At 50.8% G+C, this 22,860-nt stretch overlaps 1 protein-coding gene across 1 annotated transcript in view; it reads right to left on the reverse strand.

The window, feature by feature from the left end:
• PITPNA (phosphatidylinositol transfer protein alpha) overlaps nucleotides 1–14,782 on the reverse strand; it is a 40,790-nt gene extending 26,008 nt beyond the window's left edge. Inside the window, exons 1-4 of the mRNA XM_030861872.3 lie at nucleotides 14,622–14,782; nucleotides 10,333–10,363; nucleotides 5,187–5,332; nucleotides 777–868 (exon numbers count right to left, since the gene is read on the reverse strand). Of these exons, the coding sequence (XP_030717732.1) occupies nucleotides 777–868; nucleotides 5,187–5,332; nucleotides 10,333–10,363; nucleotides 14,622–14,641 (289 nt within the window). The 5' untranslated portion in view covers nucleotides 14,642–14,782. The remainder of the gene's footprint in view (nucleotides 1–776; nucleotides 869–5,186; nucleotides 5,333–10,332; nucleotides 10,364–14,621) is intronic.
• Between the last annotated feature and the right edge of the window lie 8,078 nt (nucleotides 14,783–22,860).

The following is a 22,860-nucleotide window of genomic DNA, read 5'->3' on the forward strand; positions in this document are numbered from 1 at the left end:
CTTGGTGTCTAGGTCTGGCCCTTCTCCAGCGCAGGAAGGTCACCCTGCAAGGCCCCTTCTTATGACTGCCTCTCTCAAAAGTCCCTGGGCCTCACTGCTGCTTTTCAAGCCAAACATGAATACACCCTATTAAAACTGGAAATTTCAGTATCTAACAATAAGGGAGTAGCTTAAAAAGATCCCAGTACATTCATACAATGGAATACTATGCAACTATTAATAAATTTTAAACAATAGACTATATGTAGTGACAGAGAAAAGGTTTCCCATTTACTAACTAAAAATGAACAATTTAATAATTAGTATGATTTGACCCAAAATTTGGCTGAAAAACGTGTCTGGAGACTTTATATACACGTGTATATGAAAGCATTTTAAAAAAGGATTAGAAAGACACTAAAATGTTAACAGTGACTAGAAATGAAAGGATCATGGGTGATTATTTTCTTGTTTATATGTATTCTCCAAGACAGAGGACATTACTTTTGTAATCAGTAAAAACCAAAATTATCATAGCATCCCCAAATAGGAGGGATTGGTTCTATGCCATCTTGGGCCATGGCTACTTGGTGGTTCCCACCCAGCTGGCTGCCAAATTGCACTAGACAACACTGGCACTCACCACCGGCCTGAAGGGAGGCCCCAAGCTCATCCTTCCACTGGCTTAATCTGGAAAATGAAGGTGGGACACAAAACCCCAATTCACTGCCACCCCTGGGCCTACTTGACCACACCCTCCATCCACCCTGGGGCCCAAATTCCAGCTCTGCACTCACCTGTTCTGCAATAAGGGTAGGCATTCCACGCTTTTTCATGTATATTCAGGGCTCCCTCCGGGGCCAGCATTCGAACAAATGTGGGCACTTTGCTGTAGTGAGAAAAGGGTTATGAAGAGAAACAGAGGAGAGAGTTAGAAGACAATGGGCTAAGGACTTCCCTGGTGGCACAGAGGTTAAGAATCTGCCTGTCAAGGCAGGGGACATGGGTTCGAGCCCCGGTCCGGGAAGATCCCACATGCCGTGGAGCAACTAAGCCCGTGCGCCACAACTACTGAGCCTGATCACCTAGAGCCCGTGCTCTGCAATAAGAGAAGCCACCACAATGAGAACCCCGCGCACCACGACGAAGAGTAGCCCCCGCTCGCCACAACTAGAGAAAGCCCGTGTGCAGCAACAAAGACCCAACACAGCCAAAAATAAATAAATAAATAAATAATAATAATAAAAAAGAAGACAATGGGCTTCTACTGCACATTCTCCAGGCTGCAGCTCCAGCTTCTTTGTGGGGAGTTGACACACAAGTTCCCCTGAGAACAGCAGGTTACTCTGTGTGTGAAAAGCCACCTGTCAGAGCCTGACACCCCAGCTCAGCTGGCTACTAACATCCAGCCGCAACTTGGCCCCCTACCCTCCAGGAACAGGACAGCAGGTGAGGCCCCGGGCTACCGGCCACAGCTTATCAGTCCTTACGCTATCATTACGCACTCTTCCAGAGCTCACTGGGCCCAGGGCATGGTACTACACGTTGCAAGGATGAGATGTCTTCAAGAGTGGACCAGAGTGACTGGCTGACTAACCTGGAATATGGGATCCAAGATGACTTGATCTCCTAGGGTCAGTTCTGGGCAGCCAGGAGGGCCTCAGGGCCATCTGCCTCCCAGGACAAAATATTTTCTTCCATTCAATTCTTATCTCAGGTTACAGAGCAGCAGGTACCCTATGAGCTCTTTTTGTTTCTTTTATTTAAAAAAAGGTATGTGTATTCCTCTGCCTCAGCTTTTAACTGGTAATCTACGCAGTCTTAGCAGGCTCCAACAACCTCATCAGCTTAGTGCCTGACGCCTAAGAAAAAGAGCTACCTCCAGGACACAGCTAACTCGGAACACACAGAGCAGTCCACTGAGATCCACTCACTCTTGGCCACACTCATTCAGGTACGTACTTCTATGAGTTAGGCACCACGATGCATGTAGGAATCACACAGACATGGCTCCTGCCCTCAGGGAGCTTCCGTTCTAGTGAGGAGTAGAACTAACCAGGCAGAGCACTGTGAGAACACGGTGCATGGGGAGGCTCCCCAGGGAAAGGAAGGTTTACACCGAGTAGCGAGTGGGTAGGACTGAGCTAGACAAGAGGACGGAAGTGGGGTGGGAAAAGCTGGGGGGAAGAGAGAAGTTCAGAGTAGCTGGTGTAAGGTATGAGGTGAGGAATACAGGAGAACAAGCAGAGGCTGGGTCATAAAAGATCTTGTAGCTGCAACAAAGAGGATGGACTTTATCCCGAAGGCAAAGGGCCATCTATAGCTTCTAAGCTAGGGAGCAACAGATCTTCTGGACAGAACGCTTGGAGCTGTGCAGAGAAGTGGAAAGCATGGAGACCAGTTAGGAGATGCTGTGGTAATCCAGACAAGAGATGATGGAAGGAAATGGAAACGCTGGAGATAACCAAGGAGATGGACTCAAAAGGACTTGATGAGGGACTTCCCTGGTGGTCCAGTGCTAAAGAATCCGCCTTACAATACAGGGGACACAGGTTCGACCTGTGGTCAGGGAACTAAGATCCCACATGCCGTGGGGCAACTAAGCCCACGCACCACAACTACTGAGCTCCTGAGCCTCAAATAGAGAGTCCGTGTGCGGCAAACTACAGAGCCCACATGCTCTGGAACCCATGCGCCACAACTAGAGAGAGAAAAACCTGCACACTGCAACTAGAGAGAAGTTCGTGTGCCGCAGAGAGAGATCCCGCATGCCTCAATAAAGATCCCGCGTGACGCAACTAAGACCCAATGCAGCCAAAAATAAAATAAAATAAATAAATAATAAATAAATCTTTAAAAAAAAAAAAGGACTTGATAAGACGAATAAGGAAGAGGGTGTTGTGAATCCATGGTTTCCGATTTGGGACAACTAACGGCTTTGGTCCTCATGAGGGGAGGTGGTCATGGCATTCAACACTGTTGGTTTTCTTTTCTTTACTGTTGGTTTTCTTTTCTTTTCTTGGCAACTGGGTGTTTTGGGGTTAAGAGTAGTGGTAGGTAGCAGTTCAAAGTTTCCACCCTCTCCATAAGGGAGAAGGTGAGACATGTCCCACCCTCCATATGTACAGACCTCCTCTCTGCCACTTTGGCTGGACCAGCTGAGTCTTGAGGAACCAACTGGCCCCTACTACCAGCCTCACTATCTCTTTTCAAAGTTCTCTTTAAAAAATACAAATGTGCTGTGGGGAAAGTGTGTCTTTTTTAAATTAATTAATTAATTTTTGTTTGCGCTGGGTCTTCGTTGCTGCGCGCAGGCTTTCTCTAGCTGCGGTGAGCGGGGGCAACTCTTTGTTGTGGTGCGCGGGCTTCTCATTGCAGTGGCTTCTCCTGTTGCGGAGCACGGGCTCTAGGTTCGCAGGCTTCAGTAGCTGTGGCACAAGGGCTTCAGTAGTTGTGGCCTGCGCGTTCTAGAGTGCAGGCTCAGTAGTTGTGGCACAGGGTTTAGTCGCTCCACGGCAATGTGGGATCTCCCCAGCCCAGGGCTCGAACCCACGTTCCCTGCAATTAGCAGGCGGATTCTTAACCACTGCGCCACAGGGGAAGCCCCAGAAGGTGTGTCTTAAGCCTTATTCTAATCAACAGTTAATGGCTCAGTAAGTATTGGTTGGCAGTCAACTCAGAGGAGGACGAGAAGGCATGGAGGGAAAAGAGCACAATGTCAAGGAAATGGGATCCTGGTGAGTTTTTTTGTTTTGTTTTGTTTTTTTAACTTTTTGACCACAGCACGCAGCATGTGGGATCTTAGTTCCCCGACCAGGGATCAAACCCGTGCCCCCTGCAGTGGAAGAAGGGAGTCTTAATCATTGGACCACCAGGAAGTCCTTTGATGAGATTTTTTTCCCCACTTCAGTGTTGTTCTCTTCCTGGCTCTGGCACTCACAAAATCCTGGACCCCTCTGGGCTGGCACTTTTACATCCCTAGATCAGCAGACTACATTAAATCAGCCAGTTTACCAAATGAAAATGAAACTGCTTTGCTCAGTTTAACTGACTAGAGATTAAGGTTCAGGTTTAAGTTGCACAACAATGTGAATGTTACTTAATGACTGAACTTAAAAATGGTGGGACTTCCCTGGTGGCACAATGGATAAGACTCCGTGCTCCCAATGCAGGGGGCCCAGGTTCGAGCCCTGGTCCGGAAACCAAATCCCACATGCATGCCACAACTAAGGAGCCTGCCTGCCGCAACTAAGATCCAGTGCAACCAGATAAATAAATAAATAAGTAAATATTTTTTAAGAAATGGTAAGAATGGTGAATTTTGTGTTATGTACAATTTACCACAATTAAAAAAAATAGCAGGTTTATTTTTTCCAGTACTGGGTAGTTTCTAAAACTAGATTGATTCAATTTCCATTCAAGCTGGTGTATGTTTACCATGGCTTTCAATGTCCTTTGGGCCAGCTTACAGTTTACTGAAACATTACTGTCTTGGTTAGGGATTCAGCAATTGTATGGTTTGCAATGGATTTTGGTACACCAATCAGTTCAAGCCATACTCTTAAATACTTATGCCTTTGATCCAAAGAGAGGTACCAAAATTTCTCCAGTAGCTGATTTCACAATATCAGAATTTAAAATATTACCTGACCCCACAATTCTACTTGTAGGAACATTTACTATAGATTCACACACATTGGGTACATCAAAAGATTTGTGCAGAAGGAGTTTTAGTGGAGTACTGTATGTAAACATCTGGAAATGACTGTAAATATACTTCAAGAGAAGACTGGTGAAACAACTTCTAGCACATTTGTTTAAAGATACGACGTGTGGGCTTCCCTGGTGGCGCAGTGGTTGAGAGTCCACCTGCCGATGCAGGGGACACGGGTTTGTGCCCCGGTCCAGGAAGACCCCACATGCCGCGGAGCGGCTGGGCCCATGAGCCATGGCTGCTGAGCCTGTGCATCCACGGGAGAGGCCACAACAGTGAGAGGCCCGCGTACCGCAAAAAATAAATAAAATAAAAATAAAGAATAATAATAAAAACAAACAACCCTTTAAATGAGCAAAGAAGAACTACCTCTACCTACTCTCACAGGTGAAGCAACTTGATCAACCAGCTAACAACTCAGAAAACACCCCGAATGATCCGCTGTCTCCACTTTGATACCAGGACGCCTTCGCTCTGCCGCGCAGCCACCTACCTCTGTAAGTGGTAGATCTTGTGCGTGTACTGGCCTTTCTCGCCGTCCTTTTCATAGGGCTCATTCACCAGGACCTCCACACCTTCACCACCACCCGTTTCATTTTTGCTGGCCTCAGCCACAGAGTACAGCTGCCCTACTTGATACTGAAGAAACAGAGAGACGGGAGTTACTGCCAACGCAGAATCTTCTCGATGGCTGCACACAGTCCAGTTGCCAGAACTGTCCAATTAGATCGCTCTGGGACCCCCTGATCCGGGAGCTTATCCCGCAGTTTCTCATGTGGCCTTGCCCAAATCCACCGAGAGACACTAAGAAAAGCTGCTCCGTGGCCTCTCTTTAGCCATCAGGTGTGTTTAATTTCATCTTTCCCATTTTCACATCCTACTTCAAGGCTTCAGGAGGCAGGTGAATATGCTTAATCTCACACCACTATCCAGAAAATAGAGTCCAAGGTAGTTTTTGCCCTGGACCTGCCTTTGGTCCCAGATCCCCAAACAAGATCTGGGTTGGTTGTTAGAAATCTCTTTATCCCATTCATTTAAACAGGTCCTAAGACATGACTTCTTGTAAAGAAAGGTACCCAGTGCACTGTGAAATCCACAACCCCTGCTATAAAACTGGCTCATCGGGACTTTGCTGGTGGCGCAGTGGTTGAGAGTCCGCCTGCCGATGCAGGGGACACGGGTTCGTGCCCTGGTCCAGGAAGATCCCATGTGCCGCAGAGCGGCTGGGCCCGTGAGCCATGGCCGCTGAGCCTGCACGTCCGGAGCCTGTGCTCCTCAATGGGAGAGGCCACAACAGTGAGAGGCCCGCGTACTGGGAAAAAAAAAAAAAAAAAAAAAACTGGCTCATCTACTTGTTTCTTCTCCAGCGTTGGGCCCCTCCTCACCCTGCCAGCAGCTCCCAGAGCAGTCCTGCAGGCAACCAAACCTCCTGAGGCTTTCCTGCTTCCTGGGGCTGAAGCAGGCACCCTGCTTCCCGTATTAGACAGCACAGATTCCTACCCCACAGTGCTGGCTGGGCGCACCCTCTATGTTGGCACTTACTAGATGGCCAAAGCCTAGTTTTCCTTTATTTGGGTCACATGCCACCCTATCAAGTCACCAGTCAAGATCACTGGCCTCCTCTGATCCCTCAAGACAACTCAGTATTAGGGCCAATGACCTGGGCAGTGCCCAGGCCTGGCCCTTCTGCTCCCTTCTCTCTGAGGGAAGCTGTCTAGAGGGAAAAATGAGGTGAAAAGAGAATGAACGCAATCATTAAGAAGGGAAGTTACGCCTATACCAAAGGATGCATCTTCCCTATCACGGCCAATGCCACCAGGCACAACAGTTTAGGGAGTATGAGAAAAAGAAACTGGATTATAGTTTGGGGAGGGGTGGGGATCGATTTTCCTCACCCTCCATGCCCCTTCCCCAAGCTCCTGGTACTCTCAGGAGTGAAAGACAAAGGTCGTTTTCCCTTTGAGGCCTGCTCTACCCGGCAGCCTCCTAAGCACCACAGAGACGTTTCTGGGCAAACATGGAAGGAGGTGAGGCAGCTCACCAGGACAATTCACTGCTCACCACGAAGCTGAAAGAGCCCTAACTTCCAAAGCAAAAACGCAGTGCAGGATGCCAAGGAAAGGCCCAGGCAAACCGTCAAGGCTGGGTTAATCCTGTAAAGAGGAACATCTGGGTGAGAGCCAGTCACCTTGACCTTGCTAATCCAGAGCAACATCAGGGCTGCCTCAATGCCCCCAGGGAGCCCCAAGCTGTCCCTCTGCCTTTCCAAGTCCACCCCCTAACAGAGGCACACATGAAATCCCCTATCAAGTGGGTCAGGGTTTGGCTGAGCCAGGGGTTCCTAGGAGGCAGCAGTAATTCTGTTTCAGAGAAAAGTCATAAGAACATCTAACCACTGACTCAGCAGTCCTAAAGGGAAGGGGAGGCTGGTTTTACCAGGCCGGTGGAGGGGACTGGGGGGCCGGCTGGTGGTGCTGCTTGGGGAGGGGCCCCGGCAGAGACTAATCCCCTTCATTTGGTTCCTCTTCAGCTGCAGGAATCAGAGGGCAGGCTCTAAGAGGATCAGTGTGTTGGGCTGGCATCTTCCCCTTTTAATCTCTCTTGATATTCTGATCCTTTAATCCCAATGAGACATGTAAGGCAGTTTTGTTAATCCTAAGGGGTGAATAAGACTAGCCTCCACAAGCTACAAGTGAGGGACACTCTTCATGTCAGAGGGTTCCCTTTGGCACCATGGCTCTGCACCCTGGGAAAGCAGAAAGCAGCCAGACTCAGATGGGGTAGAGATGGGGGATGGGGATCAGAACATTAAATCAGATAAAGAGCCCCAAGGAGACGAGGATTCCAGCCTCCTCTGGCCCAGGACAGTGCTCCCTGCCCTGGAGATCTGCTCCCTTGTTCCCAAGAAAGAAGACAGCTAAGGAAAACAGAGACTCCACCACTTTGGCAATCTGGGAGTGGGAGCCCAGGAAGATGTAGTGGGTGCGCCTGAAACATGTCATGAAAAACAGCACAGCTGTTGGTCCCACCCCCGTGGACCTGCCAGCCCAGGCACCAAAGGGGCCTGGTGCCATGCATCTCTGGAAATGAGAAGTAAAACAGCCCTACCCACGGTAGGGGGAAAAGGCGGCCCGAACTGAGCAAGGAACCACTGGCGGACACACCACGTTAAACAGCCAGGGCTCTCTTGCTTTGCTGCAGAACGTCCAGAAACCCTGCACAGTGAGTATTAGGCCAAAGGCTCTGGCCAGCCAGAAGCTGATTTTACCCCAAAACATTGATTCAAGCCATCAGGATGGTCATAAAGACAGAGGCTTCTCTATTCTCTTTTCATTCCCCTTCCAAATCAGAAAGCTCTGAGGGCCTCCAATTGGGAAGTGAATCCAACAGCCACATGACACTGGGCTGTTCCCATGGGAACCGTTAGTCAGGATGGGTTATCGATAAAGACTCTGAGAAGGCTGGTCATTACTTATCTCTTCTTTGGCTTCCGCATTCAAGATTTTCTGATCTCCTGGAACCAAGGTTCAAGCCATCAAAAGAGCAGCTCCTGCTTCAACCCTGCACAGGCCAAGCACTGCTTTCTCATCAGTGGTTTATGGCTGAGAATGGGTTGACCATCACCAGGCTTACAGGTGAATCGTAACCAGTGCTGACTTCCCAAGCTTCTGCTTTCAGGCTCAGTTCACCCCACAATTTCCTCAATGCTCCAAAAACAAACAACCACAAACTGAAAACGCCAATTGTGGACGCTCTCAAGGTGAGTTCCCCTTTCCCTCCATGCTTGGCTCCACCATAAGCAATCAGCCAAGAGGTGCCCCCGGACAGTGCTGGCCCTACTGGGTCTGCCACACCTCCCAGAGACACTCCCACCTGTCATTCCATCAAGAAACTCCCTGCAGGGGCCTCCCTGGTGGCGCAGTGGTTGAGAATCCGCCTGCCAGTGCAGGGGACACAGGTTCGAGCCCTGGTCCAGGAAGATCCCACATGCCACGGAGCAACTAAGCCCACGTGCCACAACTACTGAAGCCCACACGCCTAGAGCCCATAGTCCGCAACAAGAGAAGCCACCACAATGAGAAGCCCACGCACAACGAAGAGTAGCCCCTGCTCGCCGCAACTAGAGAAAGCCCGCGCGCAGCAGCGAAGACCCAACACAGCCATAAATAAATTAATTAATTAATTAAAAAAAAAAGAAACTCCCTGTAAAAATGATCCACTTCACCCCTAAACACCACTTTGAGGTACTCCTGAACTCCTGGGGAACATCTTCCTCTCTGGGGTGTGGGATCCTCCTGTACAGCAGAGAGAGAGGCATAGGACCCCCAAGTTTCAGGGCAAGTAATGTGCTGGGCCTTCCTGCTTGGCCTCCTGGTTTGGAAAATCATCACTTGCTGTTTTTTCATAAAGAGAGCAAGGACCCCAAAGGAGATGGGTTAGCAGGGCTCCCCCAAGCCAACAGCTCTCAGCCCAAGCCCGTGGTTCCCAGGCCCCATGTACATCTCAGGGGCCTCCAGGGATCGCAGCATCTACCCAGCTATCCCCTCCCCCAGCTTCCCCAGTCTCATTTCTCTTATCCTCCTTTCCCAGAACTCCCACGTCACGTTCGAGGCCCACCCTGACCCCTCCCCCAGGTCTCCACAGCTCTTAACAGACGTACAGCCCACCACCAGAGACAATCCTCTGGGGGGCCAATGCCTGCCGACCCTCTTTGGGCGCCAAGAAGCCATTTGTCTCATCTCAAGTGTGCTGCGGGCTCTGTTGGCCTGATCTCAGTTTTCAAAGGTCCATTTCATATTTGGAACAGGGTGGAAGTTATCACAAGAGCTGACACTGCAGGAAAGAGGGCGACTGAGGGCACCATACTGGCTGAGCAGCTTCACCCAAAGTCAAGCTTAACTGAAAGCTGAGGGGCCTGTGGATTCCAAAGGGAGCAAAGAACAAGGCTGAACTGGGAGAGGAGAGTGAAGGAAGTTCAGAGAAAGGGCGGGACAAGGGCGGCTCTGTGACAGTCTTCTGCTGTCCCAGAGACCAACTCTGAGTCAGCACGGCCTATGAACCTTCTTGTGGCAAATCCTGCCAGATCCCTATACACAGGAACGTCAGGCCCAAGAACCATAAAAGGACAGAGGGCAAGCCAAGCCCATCTGTCATTCCCTGCCCTCCGTGAAAGAAGGGTTCTGGGCCTCGGTCTTCATAGCAGTCACCTAGAGTATGGCTAGGAAGGGCCTCAGAGATTTCCAGTCCTGCTGGTTTGTCACACAACCAGAGAGAGCCAGGCACACTTCCCTGTTGAGTCACAGAGGTCCCAGAAATGCACGTACTTCATCCTCTCAGTAACATGCCCCCAAACAGGCTGAGTTCTAGCAGGTAACAGGGGCTGGTTTAGTGTCTATTCAAAGTTATCTCGCTGGTCAACAGCTTGAGGCAGGTTGCACATAGTTGGTCAGATACATAAGCGCCCTCCTTCAACAGAAAATTGCACCAGGAAAATTCACATCGAGTACTGGTTATCTCTATGCTAGAACAAACATGAAAACCACAAGAAGATACTAGCGTGGGCCGCCAGGAGCCCGACTGAGCTAAGGGTCACAAGCAAGTATATCCAACTATGAATAAAAAGAAGAAAAAGGACTTACCTCTTCTACAGACACAGGTAGGATGACTCGACTGCAAGAGAGGGAAAAGAGTATCAACTTCAGGCTCTGAAACCTGCTCTGAAAGCATCATCTTAGAATGGTATTAAATGTTTTGTTGCACGTGACGCTACACTCGCTGTCAAAAACCCAGCAGAGAATGGCCCCGAGTGCTTCAAGGCTACGACCCTCTGTCCCTTCTGGCACTTCATTTAGAGCCCTGTGATTCGGTGCAAACCTGTCCCCTCACCAGCTACTTCCCAGGCCTCTGACTCACATTTGGAGCTGTCTTCTTCTCCCTCTCTCCCACTCATATCTTCCCCAACAAAACTCGCCAATGGGTCTACCTCTCTCCGTTAACATAGGAGGTTGATACAGGAGGACTCACCCCTGCAAACTCCGAAGCCAAGATGAGGATTCAGACCCAAAGAAGCAGGTCCTGGGGATTTACTTCTGTGGACCCAACCTCCCAACAACAGCCCTCAAGGTGAAAGGCTAGGGAGGGGCCAAGCTCCTTGGAGGATTAATCACCCTAAGAGCACGCACCAACCATCTCTGCTCTGGGGCCACATATTACAGTACAAGCTACTACCACAAAGCCATCAGGAGAGGACACCTAACTTATGTCCTGACCTCCAGAAGCTGTCCAAAGACACCCCAACTGATCACTTTCTTTTCCTTCTCCATTTCAATGACTACCAATTGTTGGAGGTACCACCAATCAATCACCTGATGGAGAAGCCATGGCCAGCAAAGTCCCACACTGGTCAGAACTCCACACACAGAGGTGTGAGGGCCAGCGGCCCTTCTCTGGGTGGCTTGCATTTGTAATGCAGAGCAACGGCCAACCCCCAGCTCAAAACTGTGAGGTCAGAGAGCTGAGACAAAAACGCTTGGTTGGGGCTTCCCTGGTGGCACAGTGGTTGAAGGTCCGCCTGCCGATGCAGGGGACACGGGTTCGTGCCCCGGTCCGGGAAGATCCCACATGCCGCGGAGCGGCTGGGCCCGTGAGCCATGGCCGCTGAGCCTGCGCGTCCGGAGCCTGTGCTCCGCGACAGGAGAGGCCGCAGCGGTGAGAGGCCCGCATACCGCAAAAACAAAAAACAAAAAACAAAAAAACGCTTAGTTGTATTCCTATGAATCAAGTCAGCTCCCAAGCTTAGATTCTCAGTTCCCAGACCCTAGGTGGAACCCCCTGGAGCCTCCTGCATCTTGCATGCTTGGTGAAGCACGTGCTGCTATGCTCTCCTTTCTATGCAGTGGTCCTGCCAATTGGGATCCTTGCTCCAGGCTGGTAAAGAGCCTGCTCACTAGTTTCTAGTCCCACAAAGGTCCCCAGATAGCAAGAGACACCCAGAGGGATCTGAGAAAAACTTCACACTCAAGGCAAGGCACAGAGCAGAAAAGTAGCAGGAAAAACAAAATGGGCTCCAAGTCTCTACTGCCTGCTAACTCCCCTTCCTCCAGAATGACTCAAATACTGTAAATCCTGCAGGTTACTGGATGCTGCCACTAATGTTGTCCTCCCATTAGAGAAAGCCAACAGTGCAGAAAAATACTTCCAACTTGGAGGCCACAATTTCTGTACCCTCAGGAGAAACTTCCTAGAAAACAATAAGCCTTTTATCTTCAAGAACAGCAGTAAAAATCACATCCAAGAATTTGCAGAAATCAAATCAAGGAGAATCCTGTTACAGGAAGTGTCAGAAAAATCAACAGGGACAAACTTCAGACCCTGGGCAGGCAGTAAGTCTCCCCCAAAAAGAGATGGGCATCAGCCAGTTCCTGACAGGATGCCCTGAGGCTGCTATAGGACAGCTGCACACCCAGACATTTCTCCCTGGCTCCTTGGGAGCAAAACCACTTCAGCAGCAATAGGGTGCAATTCCAAAGGACAGGGCCACAGAGGCAGTGCGGGGCTGGGCCTGGAGCTGTGCTCACTTCAGTGTGACCTTCACTTGCACTCTCCAGAGCTGCAGCGCTGCAGCCACAGCCAGGTGTCTCCGATGCCCCCCTCTTGGTCCCCCGCCCAGGGGTGCACACACACGCCCAAGCACACACAGGGCACAAGTTGGGCAGAAAGGAAACGCAGATGCCAGGCAGGCTCTGCACACCTGGCACCTTGGACCTTTCCCTGGCAGGCTTCAAGGGGTGGAGAACAAAGACTGAGAAGGGAGGACCTCTCTTCAAAACTCACTCAGATCTCTTCTGAAGGTCCCTTCCTTTCCCTGCCTGACCCTCTTTACAAAACCTACAGGTTTCTACAGATTCTAGGATTCAACTGGGAATAGAAAAAAAAGAATCAGGAGAATGGGAAAAGTCTGTCATCTGTACAGTCAAGATTAAAATCCAAAGTGCACCATGCCCTCCTCTTGTTGGATTCCCAAGATTCTTCCTCCTCACCACACAAAACTCTGTACTCTGGCTGGATCAGCATCAGATCGGATGTCAAGAAATAGAGGTGGGGGGACTTCCCTGGCGGTCCAGTGGTTAAGACTCCGTGCTTCTACTGCAGGGGGCATGGGTCCGATCCCTGGTCGGGGAACTAAGATCCCGCATGCCGCTCAGTGTGGCCAAAAAAAAAAAGAAATAGAGGTGGAGGGGCTTTGAAATAACACTCTTCAGATGAGGTGTCAAGCTGGGATGACACCTGGGTCTCTTCCCTTTGCTATCCAAAGCTCCACACTATGTCCAAAAGTCCTAAACACCTCCAAGGAGCAAACCAGATGGGATGGGGCAAAGTCCCTTCACTGACAAAATGGAAACAGCTCTCAGCACACCTGCCTGGCTACCAAGTGAATTCCACCAGATGCTCTCTACCTGAACACCTCCCACTTCCGGACCTTCTGGGCTTCTGGCTGAATGCTGCCCACTTGCCCTCCCCTCCAGGGAAGCACAGTTTCACTGAAAGTTCTGCACGTACACATCCAATCTCTCCTCTCCCCCCACCCCCAATCTTTCCTCTTTGAAGAAGAAGAAAAAAAAAGTCCTAAGATGTGTACTTGGAACCATGAGCTTCAGGAATGGGTCATCTCATATTTGAAAGATTAGCAATCCGAACATCCCCACCTGTCATCCAGTCCCGTGGATTTCACGAGCAAGCCCATCTCCCTGCAACTCCTACCAGAAGTCACTCATCTCCACCGCCCATTAACTACTCAGAAACTCCCTCACTCTTCACCATTTTTCCTCAGTCAATGGCTTTATGAAAATATCAATGCCTCAGAGCAATTTCCCCATCTCTTTGCACCAAGACTGAGAATCCCCCAGAGACATGTTGGCCCTGTCCCCCACCCCAACTCCAATAACATGTATATTTACTCACAAACATACTCTTTTTCCAAACTGTTCTCCTCCCTTTCTAACATCCTAGCTCTCTCCATCACCATAACTCCCTCATATCACTTCAGCCCCTGCCCAATATTTTTTGGACTCCTCACCCAAGTGTCTCCAAGTCCCAAGCAATCAGCCTAAGCCTTTTTTCCCAAATACCTCGTCCTCTGCCCCCACCACGTGGGCACCATGTCACACCATCTGTCCCCTCTGCTATCTCCTTATACCCTTCCCCTGTCGCTCAGCCTGACGCTGACTCCCTAGTCCTTTTCCTGTGTCTACTTATCACAATCCTTCCCCTGATGCCTAAGGCAGCCACTCCTCACACCCCAGGTTGCCCTCAACACTCGGCCCCATCATCCCAACTCCATTCTTGAAGCTGTCTTATCTGATCTCCCAGGGCCCCTTGGTATTGTTCAGCCCCAAACCCCTCTCCACTCTGGCTGGCTCCCCGGCTCCCCAGCCCTGTCTGCCCTTGTCTAACCGTTCCTCAGCCACTCAGACAACTCCTCCCTCTCCGGTGGGTCCTCTCAGCCAGTCCTGCAGCTCTGGCTGGCCCCTTCCTCCCTTAGCCTCCACTCTAGGACCACCGCACATCTCGTCCAGCACCCTCGATCCCCTCAGCCCCTCCTCATGCCCTGTCCGGCTCTCACTGTCCCCTTGACCTCATCTCAGGCCTGCCCGGCCCTCTTTGTCCCCTCAGCCTCTCCTCAGGCCTCTTCGGCCCTCACTGCCCCTTGGGCCCCACCTCAGGTGCTGTCCCTCCCGCTTTATCCCCGTTCGGCCCACCTCGGGCCCTGTCCGGCCCTCGCTGTCCCCTCAGCCCCTGCTGGGCCGCCCATCCAGCGCTCTCCATCCCGTCGGGCCCCGTCCGTCCTCCGCCAGGCCATCACCCTCCCTGCTCGTCATCCTCGACTCTCCCTCCCTCCTCGCTTCCGCACGGCCGGCTGGACACTCACTACTCCTTGAGCAGCACCATGTCGCTTCGCGGCTCGGCGGCTGCCCGCTGCCCGCCCAGCCTCCCGCCCGTTTCCCGGCGGCCGCTCTCCCCGTGGCCCGGCCCGGCTGCCTGTGCGCCTTCGTTGTTGTCTGCTCTGTCCCCGCCGCTCTCGCTGCGGTCGCCGCGCCGGCTCCTGCCGCCCCTGCCTCGCCGCCTTCCGCGCCGCTGCCGACGCCGCCCGGAGCTCCAGTTCCGCAGCGCCGCGCGGGGGCGGGGCGTCTCTGCGGCAACCAGAGCGTCACGCGCAGCGCTGCGCGCTGACCTAAGCGCGGAGGCAGAGCCTTCCCGGGCCCGCCCCCTCCCGTCCTTAAGTGGGCCGCGGCGCTGATATCCGCGTCCGAGGTGGGTCCCAGGCGTGCGCAAGACCCGGGCAGTAGGTGGGGCCGACACCGAGGTGTGCTGCAGGGTCCTAGGGGTGACTGATTATCTGCAGGCGGAACAGATGTCCCAGTACGGCTGGGCCTCCCCGGTGGTGTGGTTTGAGATCTAGGAAGAGGTTGTGTCAAAAAATAATAATGGCTAAGTTTACGTGCACGTGCTCTTCCAAGGGCTTGACTCCTTACAACAGCTCTACCAGAAATGTATTATTACTGTCCACAGTGACAGGTGAGGAGGAGGCAGAGCTTAAGAGACTTGCTCAAGAAAAAAAAAAAAAAAAGAGAGAGAGAGACTTGCTCAAGTCCAAAGCTAGCATGTGATGGGGCAGAGATTTTCACCTTAATATCTTAGTGTAATGTCTTTCTTTTTTTTTTAAATTCATTTTATTTATTTATTTTATTTTTTGGCTGCATGGGCTCTTCGTTGCTGCGTGCGGGCTTTCCCTAATTGCGGCGAGCAGGGGCTACTCTTCGTTGTGGTGCGCTGGCTTCTCATTGCAGTGGCTTCTCTTATTGTGGAGCTCTAGGGCTCTAGGCACGCAGGCTTCAGTAGTTGTGGCATGAGGGCTCAGTAGTTGTGGCTCGTGGGCTTAGTTGCTCCACGGTATGTGGGATCTTCCTGGACCAGGGCTCAAACCCGTGTCCCCTGCGTTGGCAGGCGGATTCTTAACCACTGTGCCACCAAGGAAGTCCTTAGTGCAATGTCTTTCATCCAAAAAGTATTTGCTAAGTGCCTGCTGTGTATCAAATTCTGTGCTTTTCTGTTGGTGGGAATGTAAACTGATACAGCCACTATGGAGAACAGTATGGTGGTTCCTTAACAAACTAAAAATAGAACTACCATAGGACCCAGCAATCCCACTACTGGGCATATACCCTGAGAAAACCAGAAGAGGGAGACACAAGAGGGAGGGGATATGGGGATATATGTATACATATAGCTGATTCACTTTGTTATACAGCAGAAACTAACGCAACATTGTAAAGCAATTATACTCCAATAAAGATGTTAAAAAAATTATCATCACAAAAAGATGAAAAAAAAGGAGCTACCTATGTGAGGTAATGGATGTGTTAATTATTTTGATCTTGGTAATTGTTCCATTTTATTCCATGAGTGTGTGTGTGTGTATGTATATATATATTCATCTCATTGTAGACTTTAAATATATACAATTATATCAATATTTGTGAAATATTCAATAAAGTCAGAAAAAAATGAAAAAAAAATCTGTGCTTTTGTTGAGTGAGCAAGTCAGACACCATCTAGCCCTGAGGGAGCTCAAGGTCAAGTGGGGGGGCTAGGTGGAGGGACAGCTAGGCAGTTAGGATGAAAAGGACTGTGAGAGGTGAAACACAGGTTTGGTGGCATTACACCCAGGAAGTGTAGTCAGCAAAGGCATTCTGGAGGAAGAGGTTCTAAGCTGAGCTCTTCAGGGGGCTGGGAGGGGAAGAGGTATCAGGCAGAGTTAATGCAAAGGCTGGGGCGCAGAGGGCCAGCATGTGCTCTAGGGGAACTGAGAGAGGTGACTGGGACATAAAGCTTGGGGGCTGAGGAGCTGTAGGAGATGGGAGTGGGGAGAGGGTTGGGGCCAGAGTATGCAGCTCCTGGGGGTGATAAGGTGTTTGTAGTCCATCCTCAGGGCATGGGCTGGCATCTACGGTTTTTTATGCAGCTCTGGCGTTTGAAGGCTCACTCTAAGAGCTGAGTGAAAAGGGGACTGAGGGAAACAGAGCAGAGGCAGGGAGCCTGGTGAGGAGGCCTCTGCAGAAGTCCAGGCAGAGTTGGACTAGGACAGTGGTGGGATAAGGGGGGAAAAAAAAGAGAGATGGAGGACTTCCCTCGTGGCGCAGTGGTTAAGAATCCGCCTGCCAATGCAGGGGACAAGGGTTCAATCCCTGGTCCGGGAAGATCCCACATGCCGTGGAGCAACTAAGCTCATGCACCACAGCTACTGAAGCCCACGCACCTAGAGCCCGTGCTCCACAAGAGAAACCACCGCAATGAGAAGCCCGCACATTGCAACAAAGAGTAGCCCCCGCTCTTGGCAACAAGAGAAAGCCCGTGTGCAGCAACGAAGACCCAACGCAGCCAAAAATAAAATAAATAGATAAATATTAAAAGAGAGAGAGAGAGAGAGAGACATGGATTTAGGAGCAACTCAGGTAAAATCAGCAAGACTTATTGACTAATTGGCTGAGAGAGTGAGAGCGAGAAGGGAAGAGCAAAAACTTCCCGGGTTTCTAGCCTGGGAGACTGGGTGGACGGCACTCCTTCAGGAAAACACAGGGAAGGCAGATTTGCACAGGGGAAGACAATGGCTGAAACGGAGCAGGACCCTGTGGGGCCCTCCCAGGTACAAATCCTTTCTGTGTCCCTCATTTCCAGTTTGTAAGAAATAGGCGTCACTCAGCCTCCATGACCTTCCCTGAGTTCTGAAGGGCATATTCAAACAGTTGCTATCCAGGGAAGGGAGGGAGTACAGAAACAAAGGAGGAGCAGAATACATAACAATTTCTTTGATATTCTGCTGGAACTAAGGCCCCCACCCAGCTGGAGGATGCTAACTTCAGCCTGGGCACAAGATTCCTGAACACCACCCTGTTACCTCACCACCAACCAGTCAAAAGAAAGTCACACACCCCGCAGCCCTCACCGCAAATTTTGCCTATAAAAAGTTTTCCCTGAAAACCATTGGGGAGTTCTGGGTTTTTGAGCATGAGCCACCTGTTCTCCTTGCTTGGTCCTGCAATAAACCTTTCTCTGCTCCAGACTCCACGGTTTGGCCTCACTGTGCGTTGGGCACATGAACTCCAGTGATGGACTCAAGGGGCACCGAGGTGATCGTGAGTGGGCTGCACAAGATAGAAAATTGGGAAAGGAGGATGGAGCAGGTGGCTATATTGCCGTCAAGCTATAACTGGCGCCCCAGGACAGCCCTGAATATTGCACATGTTGGCCATCAAATCCTAGAGTTCGAGTATGGATTGCCCCAGAAATCCAAGCCCAACGCCCTCGGGGAAAGACCAAGAGAGGCGACATTAGGACCCAAAGTCCAAGATCCAGTGAGCAGCCTGGACCCTGGTCCCCTGACCTCCCAGAATAGGATTTTTCTCCTACGTAATATCAATACAGTAAATCTTTTTTTTTTTTTAATTTATTTATTTTTGGCTGTGTTGGGTCTTCGTTGCTGTGCCTGGGCTTTCTCTAGTTGTGGTGAGAGGGGGCTACTCTTTGTTGCAATGCACGGGCTTCTCATTGCAGTGGCTTCTCCTGTTGCGGAGCACGGGCTCTAGGTGCACAGGCTTCAGTAGTTGTTGTGCACGGGCTTCAATAGTTGTGGCTCGCGGGCTCTAGAGCACAGGTTCAGTAGTTGTGGCACACGGGCTTAGTTGCTCTGCGGCATGTGGGATCTTCCGGGATCAGGGATCGAACCTGTGTCCCCTGTGTTGGCAGGTGGATTCTTAACCACTGCGCCACCAGGGAAGTCCCAATACAGTAAATCATTATTTAACAATTGCCGTGTGCTGGCTCTCTCCAGGAGGTAATCAAACCCTGCCGCCTGGAGCTTGCAGTGTAGCTGGGAAAGCTATATCTACTCATTCACTCCATAAAATATTGATTGAACTCCTTGCCCTGTCCTGGGCCTTTCTCTAGGCGCTCAGGATATAGGGGTGACCAAGAAAAACAAGGTCCTTCCTTTGTTCGGTGGGGCGAGGCAGAATATAAACAAATGCAGAAATAACTTCAAGTAGAGATGAATGTTATGAAGAGGCTGAACAGGGTGACTGGGGCCAGTGCCGGTGGTATTAGTTGGGTGGTCAAGAAAGACGCTAAGAGGCCATGTTTTGGGAATTCCCTGGCAGTCCAGTGGTTAGGACTCGAGGCTTTCACTGCTGGGGGCCTGGGGGCCGGGTTCAGTCCCTTGTGGGGGAAATAAGATGGTACAAGCCATGAGTTTCGGCCAAAAAGAAGAGGCCACGGGACTTCCCTGGTGGTTCGGTGGCTGACACTCTGCACTCCCACTGCATGGGGCCCGGGTTCGATCCCTGGTCAGGGAACTAGATCCCACATGCCGCAACTAAGACCCAGTGCAGCCAAATAAATATTAAAAAATAAAATAAAAAGAGGCCATGTTTAGACAGACACCTGAATGAGCTGAGATGAGGGAGCTTGGAGGGCCATGCAGGGCACTGGGGGAAGTAAAAAACAAAACAGTCATTAAAATACCTGAGAAACAGCCTCCATTTGGAGGAGCTCATGGAGAGGAGGCCTTGCACTCACAGAAAAAACGGTACCTAGTGACTGAGGTAGCTGGCCATAAAGGTGACCATGTGTGACACAAAGAACAGTGCTGGAAAGGGTCCAAGGAGAGGCCTCCTGGGCTGAAAAGGTGTAGGAAGTATCTGGGGACAAGGGGGATTTGAGACAGATTTGGCTAGAAAAGGGAAATGGCATCTTCGGAGGGAAAGGAACATATGCAAAGGGGCAGAGGCAGGGTTCTATGTGGGTGGAATTTGCGGGGTGGGGAGACCAGGGTAGAGCCCCTGGTCAGAGCATGAGTGGTTCATGTGGTGGACACACACACAGGAAGGACGGAGTGTGGGAACTTGAGTGCCACGTTCAAGATCTGGCCTTAAGGAATCCCCACTCCTCGTCATCCAGAATCAACTGTTAGCGAGATTTTGCCACACTTGCTTCATCTCTTTTCTGAAACATTTTAAAGCAGATCTCAGACATCATGTCATCTCTGCCCTCCATGTTTCCGTGTGCATTCTAGAAATATGGATATTTTCTTATGAATCCACAATGCCATGATCATACTGAACAAAATTAATAATTTCTTGATATTATCTCATACCAAGTTCAGATTTCCCTAATTGTCTAAAAAATGTAATTCTGTAGTTTATTTTAGATACGATCAGTATCTGAACAAGTCTGCATTTTTTTTTCCCTTCACATTTTATTTTCAGTTGCTCTGTTTCTTACATCTCTCACTCTAGCAAGCTTTGCTTCAGGTGTGCATAAGAGTTCGGCCTGGGGCTTCCCTCGTGGCACAGTGGTTAAGAATCTGCCTGCCAATGCAGGGGACACGGGTTCGAGCCCTGGTCCGGGAAGATCCCACATGCCACGGAGCAACTAAGCCTGAGCGCCACAACTACTAAGCCTGTGCTCTAGAGCCCACGAGTCACAACTACTGAAGCCCGTGCACCTAGAGCCCGTGCTCCGCAGCCAGAGAAGCCATAAAGAAAGAAAGGAAGGAAGGAAGGAAGGAAGAAAGAAAGAAAGAAAGAAAGAAAGGAAGGAAGAAAGAAAGAAAGGAAGAAAGAAAAAGAGGCCTTACATGAGGGGCCACAGCACTCTCGAGGGTGCCCCACTGCGAGTCAACAGTCCCACTGTGGGAACGGACCCCCTGGTGCCTGATGCTCTGGAGTCCCAGCCCTACCACTTCCCACTGTGTGACCTTGTGCAGGTTCCTTAACCGCTCTGAGCCTCGGCTCCTTCATTTGTAAAACGGGGACGATGGTAGTGGCTACCATGTGGGATTGCTGGGCATCGTAGATGAGGCGATGTGCATCAAATAATTTCATGCAGGACATGCCACATTTCTGTATTATCATTCTGGAGGAAAGGATGCTGTGAGGAAGGAGGGATGGACACTACTGCCCCTCGAGGCTACTTCTACGTGCTCCAGGCTGAACAGGCAAGAAGGACGTGACTCTCCAGTGTCACAGCGATCTTTCTGTCTCGCATGCCTCTCTTTCTTTGTCTCTCTCCCTCTCTCCCTCTTCGTCTCTCTCCCTCTCTCCCTCTTTGTACCCACCTTCTCTCCATCTCTCTAGCTAGCCCCCCTTCTGTCTCTCCTCTCCATCTCTTGGTATGACTGTTTCTCTTTCTGTCGATCTCTCTTTATCTCACCTCTTGTGAAAACACAGCCACCTCCTAATTTATCTCTCTTGGAAATCTGGTCTTGAAGGCACCTTCTTTCTTAAAGTGAGGCCTATGGGAGCACCATGCGGTCAGCCTGTCCCCAAATAGGAGATCTTGGCTCCTTTCCTGTTGTTACCATTGTGTACGTGTTTGTGTGTTTTTTAATAAAATGTTGACTTGGCCAAAAAAAAAAAAAAGAAAGAAGTCTCTCTGTATCTCTTTCTGTCTCTCCCTGTCTATCTCTTTATTTTTGTTCTCTCTCTGTGCTCCCTCTGTCTCTCTCTCTTTCTGTTCCTCTGTAACTCTGTCTGTCCTCTCGCTTTCTCTCTCTTTAATCTCTCTTGTTATCTCTCCCCTCTCCATCTCTCTGTGTTTCTCTGTCTCTCTTTACCTCTCTTCCTGTCTCACCTCCCTCCGTGTTTCCCTCTCTCTGTCTCTCCCCATCACTGCCGTCTGCTCTCTCTGTTCTGTCTTGGACTGTCTCTCTCTCCCCTTTGTCTCGCTGTCTGTGCAACTCACTGCTCTGGACCACCCCCGCGCTTGCTCCTGGCTGGCTGGCCCTTGTTGCTGCCTCGTCACAGCCACACCTGTAACCCATCTCTGTGTATCTCAGAGAGACTGCATTTCACTGTTTCCATCTTCTGTTCTGTCCCTTCCTGGCTGCTGAGAGCATGCTCTTCTCCCAGCCTCTGTCTGTCAGTTTCAGCCTCTTTTTGGTTTATTTCTCTCCCTCTCTCTTTTTAAGTTTCATCCTCCAAATATTTATTGAGCAGCTGTTCCACGCTAGGCACGTTTTGAGGTACTGGAGGTATCATGGTGACCAAGGCAGTGCACGTACCAGCGCTCAGGGGGCATTCGTTCTAGTGGGGAGACAGACAGACAGACAGAAGAGCGGACAAAGCGTGACCCTGGCTGCCTGGCTTTTCCCCCTGGCCAGAGGAGTGCCTCGGCCAGCCCGTGGGCAGGGACTCGGGCCTCTGAGGTTAGCTGGCTCTGCCCCGTGCTGGCCCTGATGATTCACTGTCCCTAAACAGGGACTGGGGGTCACTCAGGAAGCTAGACTAGAATGAGTAACCACTTGCTTACGTAACAGCATTCATTACGCGCCAGGCTGGGGGAGACAAAAGAGAATGGTCCCAGCCTGAGTGGGGCTGCAGTTCAGACATGCATAGCGTCTGCCCAGGTGGAGGAAACAGCTGTGGGGCGGGGCTTTACCTCTACCCTCCACTCCCCGACTCTGGCCTGCACACCGTGAAAAGCTACTGGAGCAGCTGTGGTATTTAAAAAAAAAGTTTTTTTGAGCCAGCATCTGAAAATAGGGATATTTTCTATAAAACTCGGGACTCCCAGCTTCTCTTGTAAAAATCAGAAGATCAGGCAACGCCTGGCTCGCTCACAAGGGCCTTAATTGGTTGCAGCTGTGCCAAGCCTGTCCTTCGATGGAGCTGTGGCTTCCAGGCCCCCATGGTGCCCACCAAGTCCTCTTGTCTGGCAGAGAGCTCAAGGTCTAGCTGCCCCCGTGTCATCACAGAGCTTGTGCTGTGGCTCTACTTATATTAGAGGAATATTTCCCCGTAGTGTCTCCATCAAAAGTGGGAAAATGAAGGACACAGCAAAGGGGTGTAGCAGTGCCCCGGCTTGTGAGCTCACAATCCTGGAGTAGAAGCCCTCATGCACATCCATCCAGCACCTCTGCCCTGCCTGCTATGCAGGGGGCCTGCTGCTCGCCCATCCCCAGCTGGCCCCCGAGGCCATCCTCCTCCCTCCCCTGGGCTTCAAGCCCCCTCTGCCCGGCAGGCTCAGGAGCCAGGCCTCAGACAAACACGCCGTCCTCTCCCCTCCCTGGCCGTGGGGATCTCCTTAGGGCTTCTCTGGGGAAGCCCAGTGGC

Source organism: Globicephala melas, chromosome 20, assembly GCF_963455315.2.
Source record: "Globicephala melas chromosome 20, mGloMel1.2, whole genome shotgun sequence".
Lineage (NCBI taxonomy): Eukaryota > Metazoa > Chordata > Mammalia > Artiodactyla > Delphinidae > Globicephala > Globicephala melas.